General features: G+C 50.2%; 1 protein-coding gene across 1 annotated transcript in view; it reads right to left on the bottom strand.

The window, feature by feature from the left end:
• Window positions 1-4,861: 4,861 nt before the first annotated feature.
• Window positions 4,862-16,580, bottom strand: part of LOC142297140 (uncharacterized) — a 50,036-nt gene continuing 38,317 nt past the window's right edge. Inside the window, exons 8-12 of the mRNA XM_075341416.1 lie at window positions 16,274-16,384; window positions 15,784-15,868; window positions 15,537-15,664; window positions 15,039-15,096; window positions 4,862-5,905 (exon numbers count right to left, since the gene is read on the bottom strand). Coding sequence (XP_075197531.1) covers window positions 4,944-5,905; window positions 15,039-15,096; window positions 15,537-15,664; window positions 15,784-15,868; window positions 16,274-16,384 — 1,344 coding nt within the window. The 3' untranslated portion in view covers window positions 4,862-4,943. The remainder of the gene's footprint in view (window positions 5,906-15,038; window positions 15,097-15,536; window positions 15,665-15,783; window positions 15,869-16,273; window positions 16,385-16,580) is intronic.

The following is a 16,580-nucleotide window of genomic DNA, read 5'->3' as shown; positions in this document are numbered from 1 at the left end:
TTGGTGATGTATGGCTCGGCATTGTGCTTGGTGATGTACGGCTCGGTATTGTGCTTGGTGATGTACGGCTCGGCATTGTGCTTGGTGATGTATGGCTCGGCATTGTGCTTGGTGATGTACGGCTCGGCATTGTGCTTGGTGATGTATGGCTCGGTATTGTGCTTGGTGATGTACGGCTCGGCATTGTGCTTTGTGATGTACGGCTCAGCATTGTGCTTGGTGATGTATGGATGGGGCATTGTGCTTGGTGATGTACGGCTCGGCATTGTGCTTGGTGATGTACGGCTCGGCATTGTGCTTGGTGATGTACGGCTCGGCATTGTGCTTGGTGATGTACGGCTCGGCATTGTGCTTGGTGATGTATGGCTCGGCATTGTGCTTGGTGATGTACGGCTCGGCATTGTGCTTGTTGATGTATGGCTCGGCATTGTGCTTGGTGATGTACAGCTCAGCATTGTGCTTGGTGATGTAGCTCAGCATTGTGCTTGGTGATGTACGGCTCGGCATTGTGCTTGGTGATGTACGGCTCGGCATTGTGCTTGGTGATGTACGGCTCGGCATTGTGCTTGGTGATGTACGGCTCGGCATTGAGCTTGGTGATGTATGGCTCGGCATTGTGCTTGGTGATGTATGACTCAGCATTGTGCTTGGTGATGTATGGATGGGGCATTGTGCTTGGTGATGTACGGCTCGGCATTGTGCTTGGTGATGTACGGCTCGGCATTGTGCTTGGTGATGTATGGCTCGGCATTGTGCTTGGTGATGTATGGCTCATACAAGCTGTAAAGTTTATTGATAGTCAACATAACAAAAGCTATAGTAACGAAATCAGTAAAAATACTGAACATCCATTTTAATTTTAGGACCCAAAGGCACTCGTGCTTGAAGAATTAGGTTAGGGTCATATATGGAGCTCGAAGGCCACTCCCAATTATAATATTAGAAATTCAGCGTAAATTGCTGATTGTTGAGGCTGCACATCACTTCCATTGTCATGTTATTGACATGTTTGTCCTTAAAGGCTACAGAAATATTATTTTTCAGATTTGAATGTGCAAATATACTGTGATTTATAGTGTACAGCATATCATATATACAGTTGAAACTAGAAGTTTCCATTTGCTCTCTATAAAGACACATCTGCAGATGTGTCTTTATAGAGAGCGGAGGGAAAAACCTGCAGATGTATCTATAGAGAGCGGAGGGAAAAGCTGCAGATGTGTCTGTATAGAGAGTGGAGGGAAAAACCTGCAGATGTGTCTGTATAGAGAGCGGAGGGAAAAAGCTGCAGATGTGTCTATAGAGAGCGGAGGGGAAAACCTGCAGATGTGTCTATAGAGAGCGGAGGGAAAAAGCTGCAGATGTGTCTATAGAGAGCGGAGGGAAAAAGCTGCAGATGTGTCTATAGAGAGCGGAGGGAAAAAGCTGCAGATGTATCTTTATAGAGAGCAGAGGAAAAAACTTGCAGATGTGTCTTTATATAGAGTTGAGGGAAGAAGCTGCAGATGTGTCTTTATAAAGAGAGGAGGGAAAAATCTGCGGATGTGTCTGTATAGAGAGCGGAGGGAAAAACCTGCCTATGTGTCTTTAGAGAGAGAGAGAAAAACCTGCAGATGTGTCTGTATGGAGAGTGGAGGGAAAAACCTGCAGATGTGTCTGTATAGAGAGCGGAGGGAAAAACCTGCCTATGTGTCTTTATAGAGAGAAAAAAAACTTGCAGATGTGTCTGTATAGAGAGTGGAGGGAAAAACCTGCAGATGTGTCTGTATAGAGAGCAGAGGGAAAAACCTGCAGATGTGTCTTTATAGAGAGTGGTTTTTCCCTCCCTCTCTATACAGACACATCTGCAGGTTTTTCTCACTATTTCTTCATGGTGATGCACCTAGATTGGTATAGCTCTCCACAGACAGAGCTGGGCCTCAGGGCAGATGGAGGAGGTAGTAGTAGTCTATGATGGTGGGAGTTACTGGGCTCGTGCGCAGGTGAATAACGGAGCGACACAGGGATGCAGTCTCAATGTTTTTACTCACTGTAGCAGGTTCCAAGGTTACACGACATGCCAGTGACCGCATTTGAAGCGCTGGAGTTTTGTGGTGATGGGCTCCATCCGATCCCGGGCAGTTCGGAGATCGAGTCCGGTGCACCTTTCTCAAGTGTACCCTTCCTTGGCCGTCTTCCTGCGCTTGCTTCCCCCTCCTGACTTGTGCCCTCGCTCACTAAACCCTGTGCCAGTGCTCGTGGACCATGTTGGATGGCGTGAAGCTCTATCCCTTGGTCCTTTAGGGTCACCTTCCAGCGAATTTGTGTGTGGTTGTGGCTTCGGTGCTTATAGTAACCTCACCGCTGGTTTTACTAATGGAGTACATAGGTTCTGCTCTTCTAGCCTAGGGACCAGTCCCCGTGTTACGGCCAAGTCCTTCCACCCATAGATTTCCCGTGGTCTCTAGGACCCCTTATGTCTGTGCCCGGGCCGAGTGGTACCAGCTCCAGGCCATGGGTCTTCGCTCCTCCACTGCTCGTCTCCTTCTTCCTTCTCTCTCCACACTCCACTACTGCGTATCCCCACTCAAGAGACTCCACCCCCTCCCGGTCTGACGTCGGGTATACTCACGCCCTTACCATGTCTGGTGAGGTGTTGCTGAGTGACAGTGTTCTGCTTTTGTGTGAACCGGTGGTGACCTCCTCCATACCAAGGATGGAATACCACACCTCTGTATGAGGTGCAGTACCTCTGTGGTGACTGAAGCACCAGGGGTGCCACGCAACAATCTTTCTACTGGCTATTGCGACACTGGTCACTACTCATAGGCTAGCCATGAGGTTGGGTAGTCATTTGGTCAGATACCAGGAGGGGAAGACAAAGGCACAGTCTGGTCATGCTGAGATTAAAATTCAAGCAAGGTAGTGGATCAAGACAAAAGGGCTAGGCAAATGAATCATAAGAAAACAAAAATCAAAGGTCGGGTTAACAATACATCAGACTGAGCACAGGAACAATAGGAACGCAGACACCACTGAGCTAAAGCTACGACTGGCAATAATTGAAGACAGAGAAGCAGCTAAATAGGAAGGGAATCATTCCAAACAGGAAACACATGGAGGAAACCCTGCATGCCCCAGCCCTGATTAGACAGCTGAACTATCACCATACTCACAGCTCAGCATGCCCATCTCCGATTGGATGGCTGAACTGTCCATCACTATACTGGCTGCTCAACACGCCCGAGCCCAAGATTGGATGGATGAACTGTCTATCACCATACTGACAACTCAGCATGCCCGAGCCCAAGATTGGACAGCTTAACTGTCCATCACCATACTGACAGCTCAGCAAGCCCGAGCCCAAGATTGGATGGCTGAACTGTCCATCACTATACTGACAGCTCAGCAAGCCCGAGCCCAAGATTGGATGGCTGAACTGTCCACCACCATACTGACATCTTAGCACGCCTGAGTCCAAGATTGGACAGCTCAACTGTCCATCAGCATACTAATAGCTCAGCATGCCCGAACCCAAGATTGGATGGCTGAACTGTCCATCGCCATACTGACAGCTCAGCATGCCCGAGCCTAAGATTAGACAGCTGAACTTTCCATCACCATACTGACAGCTCAGCACGCCTGAGTCCAAGATTAGATGGCTGAACTGTCCATCACCAATACTGATAGCTCAGCATACCTAAGCCAAGATTGGACAGCTGAACTTCCATCACCATACTGACAGCTCAGAATGCCCGAGCCCAAAATTGGACGGCTCAACTGTCCATCACCATAATAATAGCTCAGCAAGCCCGAGTCCAAGATTGGACAGCTCATCTGTCCATCACCATACTGACAGCTCAGCACGCCCGTCTCCGATTGGATGGATGAACTATCATTACCATACTGTCAGCTCAGGATGTCCATATCTCCGATTAGACGGCTGGACTCTCACTTAAGGGTACTTTACATGCTGCGACATCGCTAGCGATCTCGTTAGCGATGTGAAATTCTAGATCGCAAGTGCGATCTTTCGAGGTCGCACATGAGTAAAATGACCTATGTGCGATCTCGAAAGATCGCACTTGCGATCTAGAATTTCATATCGCTAATGAGATCGCTAGCGATTTCGCAGCATGTAAAGTACCCTTTACTGCATGGGTCCCCAATTCCAGTCCTCAAGGGCCGCCAACAGTGCAGGTTTTCAGGATTTCCTTAGTATTGCACAGGTGATAATTTAATCACCTGCACAGTTGATGATTCCAACACCCATGCAATGCTAAGGAAATCCTGAAAACATGCACTGTTGGCGGCCCTCGAGGACTGGAGTTGGGGAACCCTGCTTTAATGCGTCCAAACACACCGGCAGGAGTAATCCTTATGCATAATATGTCCAAAGAGTTAATTTAAATATATGTGTGGAATAGGCCAAGTCATTTATGTAAGTTAGTAAAGCCGGTCTTTGCTCAGTTTCTTTTTTATTGTTGGGAAAAGGATGACAAATTAAAAAAAATAGCGCTGATCAGTAACAGTTTTGTTTCAGTCTTTCCATTATAAAGTGTAAATTAGGTTGAAGAGGAACGCAAGTTTCCTTTCCCCTTCTAGTCTCTAATCAACTTTAATCGTGGCCAAAAATCACAAGAACATTAACGTTTATTGCTAGAGCAGAATAGCAGCTGTTCCAGTGACAGTCCTGCTGATAATGAAGGCACAGTGGTTATGTAATTAAAGTTTCATAATAGATTGCCACAGATTCTCTGAAAATTTCTGCTTATTTTAATGTGGCTTCTGAAGGACTTAGGCTATATATCAAAAGGCATTATTAGGTAGCATGTCTTACAACAAAATAGTAATATTTCCCACATTCTGAACTTTAACATCCCTTCTTCCCTGAGTGAATCATTAGATGTTCTACCAGATTTTATTTCTAACCCAAATTTTCTACAATTAGGATATGAATATCACTAATCCCTCAAATGAGATCTTTGATGAAATAGAAGACCTAGTTTCCGATTGAAACATTTCCCACATTCTGAACATGAAAAGGGCTTCTCTCCTGCGTGAGTTCTCTGATGTTTAACAAGACCTGATTTGTTGCTAAAACATTTCCCACATTCCAAACATGAATACGGCTTCTCCCCTGTGTGAGTTCTGTGATGTTTAACAAGGCTCGATTTCTGGCGAAAACACTTCCCACATTGTGAACATGAAAATGGCTTCTCACCTGTGTGAATCCTTAAATGTACCAAAAGAATTGATTTCTGACTAAAACATCTCCCACATTCTGAACATGAAAATGGCTTCTTCCCTATATGAATCCGCTGATGTTTAACAAGACCCAGTTTGTTGGTAAAACATATACCACATTCTGAACATGAAAATGACTTCTCCCCAGTGTGAATTCTTTGATGTTTAACAAGGCCATATTTGTTGCTAAAAGATTTCCCACATTCCAGACATGAATACGGCTTCTCCCCAGTGTGAGTTCTTTGATGTTTAACAAGGCTTGATTTCTGACTAAAACATTTCCCACATTGTGAGCATGAAAATGGCTTCTCTCCTGTGTGAGTTCTCTGATGTTCAGTAAATGTTGATTTGTAGCCAAAACATTTCCCACATTCTGAACATGAAAACGGCTTGTCATCTTTGTTAATACTTTCTTGAATAGATAAGTTAGATTTCTTATTAATATGTTTTCCAGACTGAATATTTTTTCCCCATATATGTCTACATCCTTGTTTGCCATTTAATGTTTGATTAGCTAAAGGTTTCTTGAAATCAACAGTATCAATATACAGATCTCTGATGCGGTGGACTACAGGTGCATTAACAGTTAGTGAATTAGCTTGTTTGGTAATGTTATATTTCACTTTTTGGTAGGGAGACAGAAAATGACATCCATGGGAGCCTGTTATCTCAGCTTCACCTGTTAAAAGAAACAACATTCATATTTTTCTTAAGTTATTTTTTACCTACCCATCAAACTTTATTGAAACATTCAGTAGGAATTAAGAAAATAATGTATAATTGACATGCAAATAATAGTGCAAAATTTGAGTTCACTGTTTGGCGATGCATCATAGAATACAATTTAGAAGTATCAATCAGCTGGTTTGTGCACACATTGAATAATTGCATCAGTATTCCACAAACAAACAAACAAACCCCCAAAAAATCAGATTATTGACAGTAAAAATGCAGAAACAATATTCGCACTTTTAATGCTTTTTTTCCTCCATTCATTTGAAAGAGTCAAAAAACACTAAAAGAACAAACATGCTGCAGATTTGAAAAAAACGCATTGATCGCTGAAATCCACAATGACAAAATAACCAGCGTATGCTTGTGATTAAAAAAAAAAAATTCTTGCTGGTACGCTAAAACGTTGCATTTTTTCAAGGAAAAAAAATGTGGAAAATATTTTACTAAAAAAAAAGCAAGTGAACAAACCCATAATCTCTTTCTCATTACTTTTTTCCACACTTACTTTCTGGCTTTCTGGGCTTTTTAGGCTTTCTGGGCTGATAAAAATTTAACACCAAATTTTTCAAAAATCAAAAACACAACACACATATATAAGTCTTTTCTCCAGCTGCACCAGTATTCTGGCCTTCAGCTATCACCGGTCAGGAGCCAGGGCACGACAGGGTACGTGGACCCTAGGCCGGAAAGTAGCTTCATGTGTTCCGGTAATTTACTCGACAGGGGTGAAGACTTCAAGATTCATCCCCAACCAAAATCGGGGTACTAGCACACCGATGGGATAGGACTTTCTCAATACAGTCCAAAGAAATCCTACGCGTGAACCCTGAGAGCAAGCTCACTCCGTTAGCCACACGGGTGAGCGGGACCCGAAGAGTTTTATACCCAAGGGTCCAAACAGAGACAAAGGTGCCAAGGACAGGGCCACAGGCTGACAGCAACACCAAGGGCACGGACACAAGCGTGCTCCCTACAAGCTGCAGTGGTGCTCAGAATTCTGTTTTACAAGCTGTCGGTGTTGTTATTCCTAGACTGAGTGAGTACACTGAAAACCCCTGTCCCGATCCCCAACGGCATCTAAGCACAAACCCTCCAACGGGCCCCGGGACACAAACCCCCTACCTACGGAGGGGTTAAACATCAGGCTGCCACACCACCGTCACCGGGCTCCCCAATGGCAGCGGTGGTCCCTCACATTACCACACACCGTGGGTGGTGTCACGAACTTTCTCATCCCTTTGTACATACCCCCCCCCTTCTTTTAATTCGAGTGTCCGCGCGGACCCGCCGGATTAGGAGACCCCTCAAGCGGCTCGGCCGCTGACGTGGGGGCGGTACACCGCCATACACAGTTTTAAATAAGCCCTAAAAATACAACTTTTTGAAAGGTCTATTACATACTCTGGTTAAACCTTTTTTCCCTGCAACACCCTCCCACCTCCTTTTAGATATACCTCAGATGGAAATCCAGTCATCCAACAGTTTCCACTCCACTTCATAACTGTACATACATAGAGTATATGCACAAGAAAATGGTAATCAACTTCACAATATGGGAAATAATAAAAAGTAGGTGTCAGGTGTATGTAGGGGTTCAAGGCTATGCCACCCCCCCTGCAGAAGTAGCCGGCACACAGAAAGGGTTATGTGATGTAATAAATGGTAATGTGTATTTTGTAAATGGCCACCAGGGGGCAATGTGGTTTAGTGACGGCATCCTGGCACTTTGGTAGGCAGAACAAGGGTTAAGTGAAAGGTGGAGTATAGTGTATAAATAGGACAGGATGCAGAAGGAGGGGAGGAGAGTCCACAGTAGGAGATAGAGACAAAAGGCCATAATAATTGATTAATTCAAGATCCTAAGGGTCAACCCTTTGATCCCGGACATGCAGGGTTCTGCTCTTAAGAGGACTGTGGAACTGCGTACCCAGAAGAGGGGTTTAGTCCGGTTGGTCGGGGTGGTGTCCGTTCTTTTCAAAATTGGAAACCCAAAGAAATCCCCTGCAAGACTGAAGGTCAGTGGGCCCTTAAAGGAGAAGGGTTGGTCCTGGCCAGAAGCACGAACGGAGGAGTGCAGTTGCACTGAGCCCTTCCAAAGTGCAAGCTAATCCCTGTGGGTGGAACAGATAGTCCTTAAGGACTATTTGAATCAGTTTGTGCAGTGTGACGACAGACAGGAGAATGAGGGGCCTAGTGGTGTCCAATTGAGCTCAGGTGCCAGTAAAGCAGTCGGCCGTCAAATTAATTGTTGGAATGGAGTCTGGAGGGAACGCCGTCGGGACCAGGAGCGGTGCCCGTATTATGCGAGTGGAAAACATCCCTGTAATGAAGTTCAGTAAAGTTTAGTTGTTGAGAGAAAATATATCTGTGTTTGATATATTGAATATATAGTGGAAGAATGTACTGTGGAGAAAGAATGCCAGCAGTGGAGTGGCGACCGGAAGGCAAGAGGTTACCGAGTGGCTGCGCTGCGGCCTGGCGACCCCTGCACACAAGGCTGCTACTGCTTGCCCTGTCCCCTCAACACGTAGACACTTCTCAGCATGTGACGTGGATCTGCCTGCAAGGGTTAATTTATCTCTAATCAATCAATCCAGCACTCAACTCCTGTTATAGGCTACAAAGTGAGCATAAATCGCACCCGGACAGTCCACACACCCCAGTGACACAGCACACTGCCACCAGTCAAACACACAGGGTAGAGAGTCCCTTAAATATAGTACTGCCTGACAGTCAAACGGATCACACAATCTTTTAAGCCTTAATATAAAATATACAGTGCTTACAATAAAAAGGTATAAAACAGGGGTGAGGAACCTTTTTTCTGCTGGGGGCCATTTGGAGATTTGTACCAACTTTCGGGGGCTGCAAACAATTATCACTTTCAAAATTACCCGAACATATTTGGTCAAACAATTAATTAACTCAACCCTACACCCCTACTATGGTCGCTGGAGCTGCTTCTCTTTTGTGCGGCTGTGATGCTTGGTGATATTGATCATGATGTTTCTCAAAACTGCTTTTCCAGGTTAGTCTCAGTCTGGAGCGCAGTCAACAGATTGGTAAATTATATAAATCACATAGGAGGGGCTAGGGGCATATATACATCACAGGAGGGGCTGGGAGCATATATACATTACAGTAGAAGATGGAGGCATATATCACAGGAGGGGCTGGGGTCGGACATCACTGGGGGGGCACAAACAGTACTGCCGGGCACGGACAGCACTGGCGGCAGCATGAACAAAACAAGAGGAGCACGAACAGGACTAGGGGACATGGGCAGGACTGAGGGAGCACATACATCACCAAGGGGGCACGTACAGAACTTGGGCGATAGTGGCACACAACACTAAGGGGGGGGGGAAATCACACAGTCCTGGGGAGGCAGGTGTCACACAACACTGGGCACACAGGAGTCACATAGCACTCGGGAGGCAGGAGTTACACAGCAGTGGGGAGGCAGAAGTTACACAGCAGTGGGGAGGCAGGGGTCACACAGCAGTGGGGAAGCAGGGGTCACACAGCAGTGGGGAAGCAGGGGTCACACAGCACTCGGGAGGCAGGAATCACACTGCACTGGTGCGGCAGGAGGCACATAGCACCGGGAGACATGCACAGCTGGGAGGCAGGAGTCATGCAGCATCGGGGGGCATGCACCACAGTGAGGCCGGCAAGCTTGCTGCTCCTCTTCTTCTGTGGGACAGAAGCACATCTCACGCTTACCCCGCCCACAAAGTATGTCCTCAGCAAGCACAGGCCAGCGTGTTGAGAGCTCAATGCTATGCGCACCACACTTAGTGATTTAAAGGGCCGGCAGCCGACAAGACCGCAGCTGTTCCCTGAGCACTGCAGTCCCACGGAATGTGACCAGGGTCCGGAGGTTCCCCACCCCTAGTATAAAAAATAAAAATAAAAACAACACAAAAGTAGGGCGGCAGTGAGCATGTTGGCATCCCTGCTGAGGAGGGGAGGCGGGGCACTGTACATTACATACTGTTTTTCCTTGCACTTTCCAGATTTTTCCACTGTTACCTTGAATGGAGCTGGAGTGCTGTTCCTCTCTATGGCTATTGTGACGCCCTGGACCCCAAGGGTCACAGATCATTACACACACACACACACACCCTTCCCTGGACAGGTCACACCAGTCAAACTTAAAATCCTTGTTGCCACCCTCCAGGGCTGATGTTCACACCAGGTGGGGCAGAGCCAGGCGGTTGGCCCCGCCCACCGAGGAGTACACAGGCTGGAGGTGGGAAAAACACACAGTTAGTTGGCAGGAGAGTCCCGTTGTGGGCAGTAGTAAAAGAGGAGCGAAAACTGTTGGTGTCCAGGTTGGAACCCGGGCACATACAGCAAGGTCGGCAGACGGTGGTTGCCGTCTGCAGGAGTTGGCGAAGGTCAGCGAAACCGTAGGACCGGGGTCAGGCGGTGGCCCGCCGGTACCGAACCCGGGGAGCCGATTGGAGCCAAGCACCAGGCAGGGTACTCAGACCCCGACTAGGCTTAAAACAAACCTCTAGTCAAATTCTCTGATTGCGGTCTGGACCTCAGGGGTTCATTCCCAACCAAGTCCCGATTGAAGGCAACAGCCCAACCAGTACGGATAAGCGCCACCGCCAAGGGCCAGAGATCCAAAGGGCCAGCGGCTGCAGGCAAAGGAGCTCCTCCGGCACAAATATGTCGGGGAGCGGACTACCGGTGCCCAGACATTGGAGTCAACATTCAAACACAGGTGCAGGGAAACGACAGCCACCATCAACCCATCCAGGGAGACACTGCAGCCGGCTGCGGGCCCCGTCCATCCAGCCCGTTAGTTTACCAGAGACTCTGTCCATCTGTATCTGAGTGAGTACACCAGTGCCATCCGGCATCACACTGCGCTGCACCGCGACCCTGCACCCAGCGAGCCCCATCCTACTGGAAGGCAACCCCCCATCGGGCCCCGGGACACACCGCCCCTACCCACAGAGGGGTCAACACCTAGCTGCTCCCCGCCATCGCTCCCGGGAACCCCGTCACCAGCAGCGGTGGTGCCCACCATCACCACAACCCATGGGTGGCGTCACGAACTTTATCCATCCCAAAACCGATCCAAATCCCCTTTTCACTCGTGAGCGAGGAGCGCTGCTCGAGCTCCGGGTCCGGCCCCGCTCGAGCCACCGAGGAGAAGGCACCGGATCCGAGCGCGATCTCCCCGAGCAGCCCCCGCGACGGAGAAGCCGGCCCCTGCCCTCGACAACTTGGCGTCACGAACAGGATTGAACCAGTCTACTTACCTGTAGACGTGCGCTTTGTAATCCCCATCAGCGGCGTCCCGCTGAAAAATCTGAAGATCCGCCATTTTGGGAGCGAAGATTTCCCGCTCGAGTCGTCTTCCCTGAGCAGTGAAGGCGCGAAAAGTGAAGCCCCACCCCGGAGAATGTGAAGTGCTGCGAAAAGACCAAGGAAGGCGGGCGAGGATTAGGCCCCATGTGATCCTGGGGATAAGAAGCAGGGACACCAGGACTCTGCACCCACCTTGTTCCTGGAACCCGTGCGTGCAACACCCCGAGCAAGAAACATGTCCGCCCCGTCAGGAAGGCATGAATTCCCGGAGCCCGCGCCCGGAACATCGGCGTGGGTGGAAGCCTGGACGACCCTCATGTGTTGCCGGGTGCAGGTCCAGGTGAGGTACCTGATGGAGCAGTGGACAGCCGAGATGGGGATGAATTTGGAGGAGAGGGCGAGCGACCCATGCCTCTATGTCCTTGAGGGACCGGCCGCTGCGGCTGAGGGACCCGGTCTGCCCCCGATTCTCCTGTCACCCCATCCGCTCCCTGCGTCGGCCCCAGCTTCTCCTCCGCTTGGCCCGCCGCCCCCAACATCGGCGATGGAGTCCGCCCCAGACGCCCTGAAGGACCCGCCTGTAGACGCAGCCCACGGGCGACCGTATGCACGGCCCGTTCCTGTCCCACTCCCGTGGAAAAAGGATTCCCGGAGGAAGCCCGTTCCCGAAGAGGCCCTACTGCTCCCGGAAGCAACCGCGCCTGAGGAAGTCCAGGCCCTGGCAGTCCGCCTGGCCAAGACGGAGGTGCCCGGTGTCCAGAGGACCACCCGGCGGGCAAAGCTGGCCGCTACCCAGACCCAGGCCTTGGCTGAGGCGGCGCCGGGTTGTTGCTGCAGGGCAGCGTCTCAGGCCGCGACACAGCGGGGTTCCCAAGGCAAGGTGCCGATCGTGGTCGGCACAGGGGAACTCCAGGTGGGCCCAACCCGTGCGCCCGAGGGGCAAGCAAGTGTCCCCTATTGGGAGCGGCAGTGGAGCCAGCTGGGTCGGGAAATTGAGGCCCGGGAGAAGAAGAAGGCCGAGGTCCTGGCCCGCACAATCAAGGAAAAAGACCACTTGAGATGCGCCACTTTCTTAGTGCGGGGCCCGAGATACGAGGGCCAGGTTCGGCGCTTTGACCCCGATAAGGGATACGGATTTCTATACGAGCCGGGCCTGGAAAAGGAAGTGTTTGTGGCCCGCCGGGACGTGTACCCTCATCTGCCTTTGGGCCACTCGGACCGTGACCTGATCCCCGGTGAGCTGATCACTTACACCCGCCACTGTGGCGAAAGGGGCTGGTTTGCCCTAAATGTCCAGAAGAGGGCACGGCAGGTCGGCCCGCAGCGCTCCCGGACCCCTCCCCCACAGTACAGCCCAGATGTGGAGCTGGAGGAGGAGTATGAGGAAAGCGACCTCAGGTAAGGCAGCGGACTCCCATTGTCAACAGTGACTGTCCCCGTTGGGACCCTACAGCAAGTCCCTGTTGGGACCATCTGTGTTTATTTTATGGCAGCGCTGAGCTGTTGAAGCGCCCGTACCCGTTGGGACTCATGTTGTCACCTTTGCCCCCACTCCCTAATGAACACGGCCGAGAACTCGCAGGCCACCCAAAAACTATTGGGTTTGTAAATATTCTGCCCCAATTGCCCTTCCCGCAACTGCCAGTCTCTGGAGAGGCTGGTTGGAGGAAGGACCCGCAGCAGAGCAGGCTGGGGTCCGGTCACCACCAGGACCGGTGGCCATCCTCCGGGTCGGGGGTTCCCTTGGACGTGGGGCCCTGAGTGACTGCCGGGTGCGAGACACCGTACCCGTCCCGCTTGGGTAGCCTGGGCCCGGTTCCTGTTTCCGGACTGGGGGAAAAGGGGTGCTGCCCATTTCTTAGAGGCAGCATCAAGGTCTAAGTTGCTTGGGTGGGAAAGCGGAAGGACATGGACCCGTTCCCTGTTATTAATAAAAATGTTCCGTTTATAACGGTTTAAGAATGTGCCTCCCGTAAGGGAAGAAATGAAAATGCTTAAATGTTTTACATGTTTCTGTTCCCGTGTTTCTTATATTTTTCAGAAAAATAAAACCGGTGGTGGACGGGCAGCCCGCGGACGGTCTGCATTAAACCAAGAGGGAATGTGAGGTCATTACACACACACACACACACACACACACACACACACACACACACACACACACACACACACACACGCACGCACACACACACACACACCCTTCACCCTTCCCTGGACAGGTCACACCAGTCAAACTTAAAATCCTTGTTGCCACCCTCCAGGGCTGATGTTCACACCAGGTGGGGCAGAGCCAGGTGGTTGGCCCCACCCACCGAGGAGTACACAGGCTGGAGGCGGGAAAAACAGACAGTTAGTTGGAAGGAGAGTCCCGTTGTGGGCAGTAGTAAAAGAGGAGCGAAAACTGTTGGTGTCCGGGTTGGAACCCGGGCCCGTACAGCAAGGTCGGCAGACGGTGTTGGCCGTCTGCAGGAGTTGGCGAAGGTCAGCGGAACCGTAGGATCGGGGTCGGGCGGTGGCCCGCCGGTACCGAACCGGGGAGCCGATTGGAGCCAAGCACCAGGCAGGGTACTCAGACCTCAACTAGGCTTAAAGCCAACCTCTAGTCAAATTCTCTGATTGCGGTCTGGACCTCAGGGGTTCATTCCCAACCAAGTCCCGATTGAAGGCAACAGCCCAACGAGTACGGATAAGCGCCACCGCCAAGGGCCAGAGATCCAAAGGGCCAGTGTCTGCGGGCAAAGGAGCTCCTCCGGCACAAATACGTCGGGGAGCGGACTACCGGTGCCCAGACATTGGAGTCAAGATACAGAACACAGGTGCAGGGAAACAACAGCCACCATCAATCCATCCAGGGAGAACACTGCAGCCGGCTGCGAGCCCCGTCCATCCAGCCATTTGGTTTACCAGAGACTCTGTCCATCTGTATCTGAGTGAGTACACCAGTGCCATCCGGCATCACGCTGCGCTGCACCGCGACCCTGCACCCTGTGAGCCCCATCCTACTGGAATGCAACCCCCCCATCGGGCCCCGGGACACACCGCCCCTACCCACGGAGGGGTCAACACCTAGCTGCTCCCCGCCATCGCTTCCGGGAACCCCGTCACCAGCAGCGGTGGTGCCCACCATCACCACAACCCGTGGGTGGCGTCACGAACTTTATCCATCCCAAAACCGATCCAAATCCCCATTTCACTCGTGGGCGAGGAGCGCTGCTCGAGCTCCGGGTCCGGCCCCGCTCGAGCCACCGAGGAGAAGGCACCGGAGCCGAGCGCGATCTCCCCGAGCAGCCCCCGCGACGGGGAAGCCGGCCCCCGCCCTTGACAACTATCACACTGCATCAATAGACTGAGCTACAGCCCCTTTATTTTTGGGATACTTTTGAAGAGTTCAGACCCCGAAGGTCATGAAGTGATGGTGTATCTCAGCACCGATAGTTTGAATTCTACTAGATCTGCTTTCCCACCAAATTCATAGTACGTGACTCCCTTAGAGACACGACGTGTACCTCCTGGGGCCAACATGCCACTGGTTGAGAATTAGCCATAGGTATCATGAAATCTTCACAATGGCATTGGCACTATAATCCTCTTTGTGTCTGTAATTGCGTCTGTCCACAATGTGCCAGGAAATATGATGAAAAATAATCGATTATTAGCAATAATATTACTGATCGGGAAGAAGACATTTTCCTGAACTTCCTATCAGTGATTACATTAATAAGGAAAGTATCATAAAAGGCTCTTACCGGTCACTGATGCGGATATGGGGGTTTCGAGTCGATGCGTTGTTTCGCCAGAACTTTCCTGCAAAAAATGAAAAGAATTTCTAGATAAAGCATTTTAGATATCGGCAGAAATGTTTCCTTTATTTCTTTGCATGAAATGATCTGGGTCTATGGCAAAGTGGATGCTGAGCTCCGTAACACCAGATCTTACATTGTGCAGCGCAGTCACCGCATAGTAAATCTGCCTGTCATCACGGCTGGAGAATAGAGATTAAAGAGAATCTGGACAATCTGTCTGTGGGCGGCACTGAGCCCGTCTCATCTCCGGCTATAGGGTGCGTTTCAGAGGAATCGTGCACCAGGCCCTGATCCACACCAACCTTGACTAGGACATCATGAATCAGGGGACAAGTTTCCTTTACAAATAAATAAAAAGGAGGGATTTTTATATCTATTGTTTACTGCTTATTGCATCACTGGACTATGCTGCGGTCTATGGGCAAAGAGCAGATCACTTACAGGCTCTTTCCACTGTATCTTGTAATCAATGCCCTGATCCCGGGGGACATCTTCCTCCTTTTCTGGCCGATCCTGGGAATATAGAGGACGGGGACTTCTCTCCGGTGGATTTCTCTGACTGGATCCATCTGTAGGAAATAACGGCAGTGATGAATACATTGTCTGTATGTGATGAGCAGATGATGGGGAATCTAGACGACTCTCAGCCCTGTCCTCTCCTCTACAGCCCAGGACGGTCTCTTCTTACCCGGGGATGTGATGGACGGGGGATCCTCCATCATGACCTCCTTGTACAGATCCTTGTGTCCTTCTAGATACTCCCACTCCTCCATGGAGAAATAGATGGTGACATCCTGACACCTTATAGGGACCTGACACACACAATGAGCCGTCATTAGCAGACCCCTCCCCCGGCAGCGGTATTGTATAATGTCCCAGCATTCCCGGCAGTGCTCACCTCTCCGCTCAGCAGCTCAGTGATCCTGTGGGTCAGTTCTAGGATCTTCTGCTCATGTATCAGTGAATGAGGTGGAGGCTCGGTGATGGCACTCGGGGTCCTGCTCCGCCCTCCTGACACACGGGGGGTCACACACTCCCCAGACGACGTCTTCACTACTGTGTGATCCTGTGTATGGGGAGACGCCGGTCACTACACAGAGGCTGAGAATCCTCCACCTTCCCCGTCATTTCCCTGCTTTATTCCTAGAGATCAGAGTGATGTGATGTGAAGCTCTCACCTCTCCAGTGATCCAGTAGATTATCTCCAGGGTGAGGTCTAATATCCGAGCCGCCATGTGGTCTCTGTCCTGCTCCATCCTCGGGGGGCCGCTGATGGAAAGGACCAGCGTCTAGTAAAAGGTCCTGATCATAAGGAAGCTGAGTAAAAATAATTTGGGCAGACTGCAAAATCACTTTTGAAAGACCAGAAGCATTACTGATAACGTACAACAGGGGTGACAGATATATAATATATGCAGTATTTACTATATTACTAGGATATACTCTATTAGTTACACAGACAGAATTCAGTTATCATTTTCCTAA

Source organism: Anomaloglossus baeobatrachus, chromosome 3 (genome assembly GCF_048569485.1).
Source record: "Anomaloglossus baeobatrachus isolate aAnoBae1 chromosome 3, aAnoBae1.hap1, whole genome shotgun sequence".
Classification (NCBI taxonomy): Eukaryota; Metazoa; Chordata; class Amphibia; order Anura; family Aromobatidae; genus Anomaloglossus; species Anomaloglossus baeobatrachus.
The sequence above is the reverse complement of the archived record's forward strand: the minus strand, read 5'-3'. Positions and strand labels throughout refer to the sequence as shown.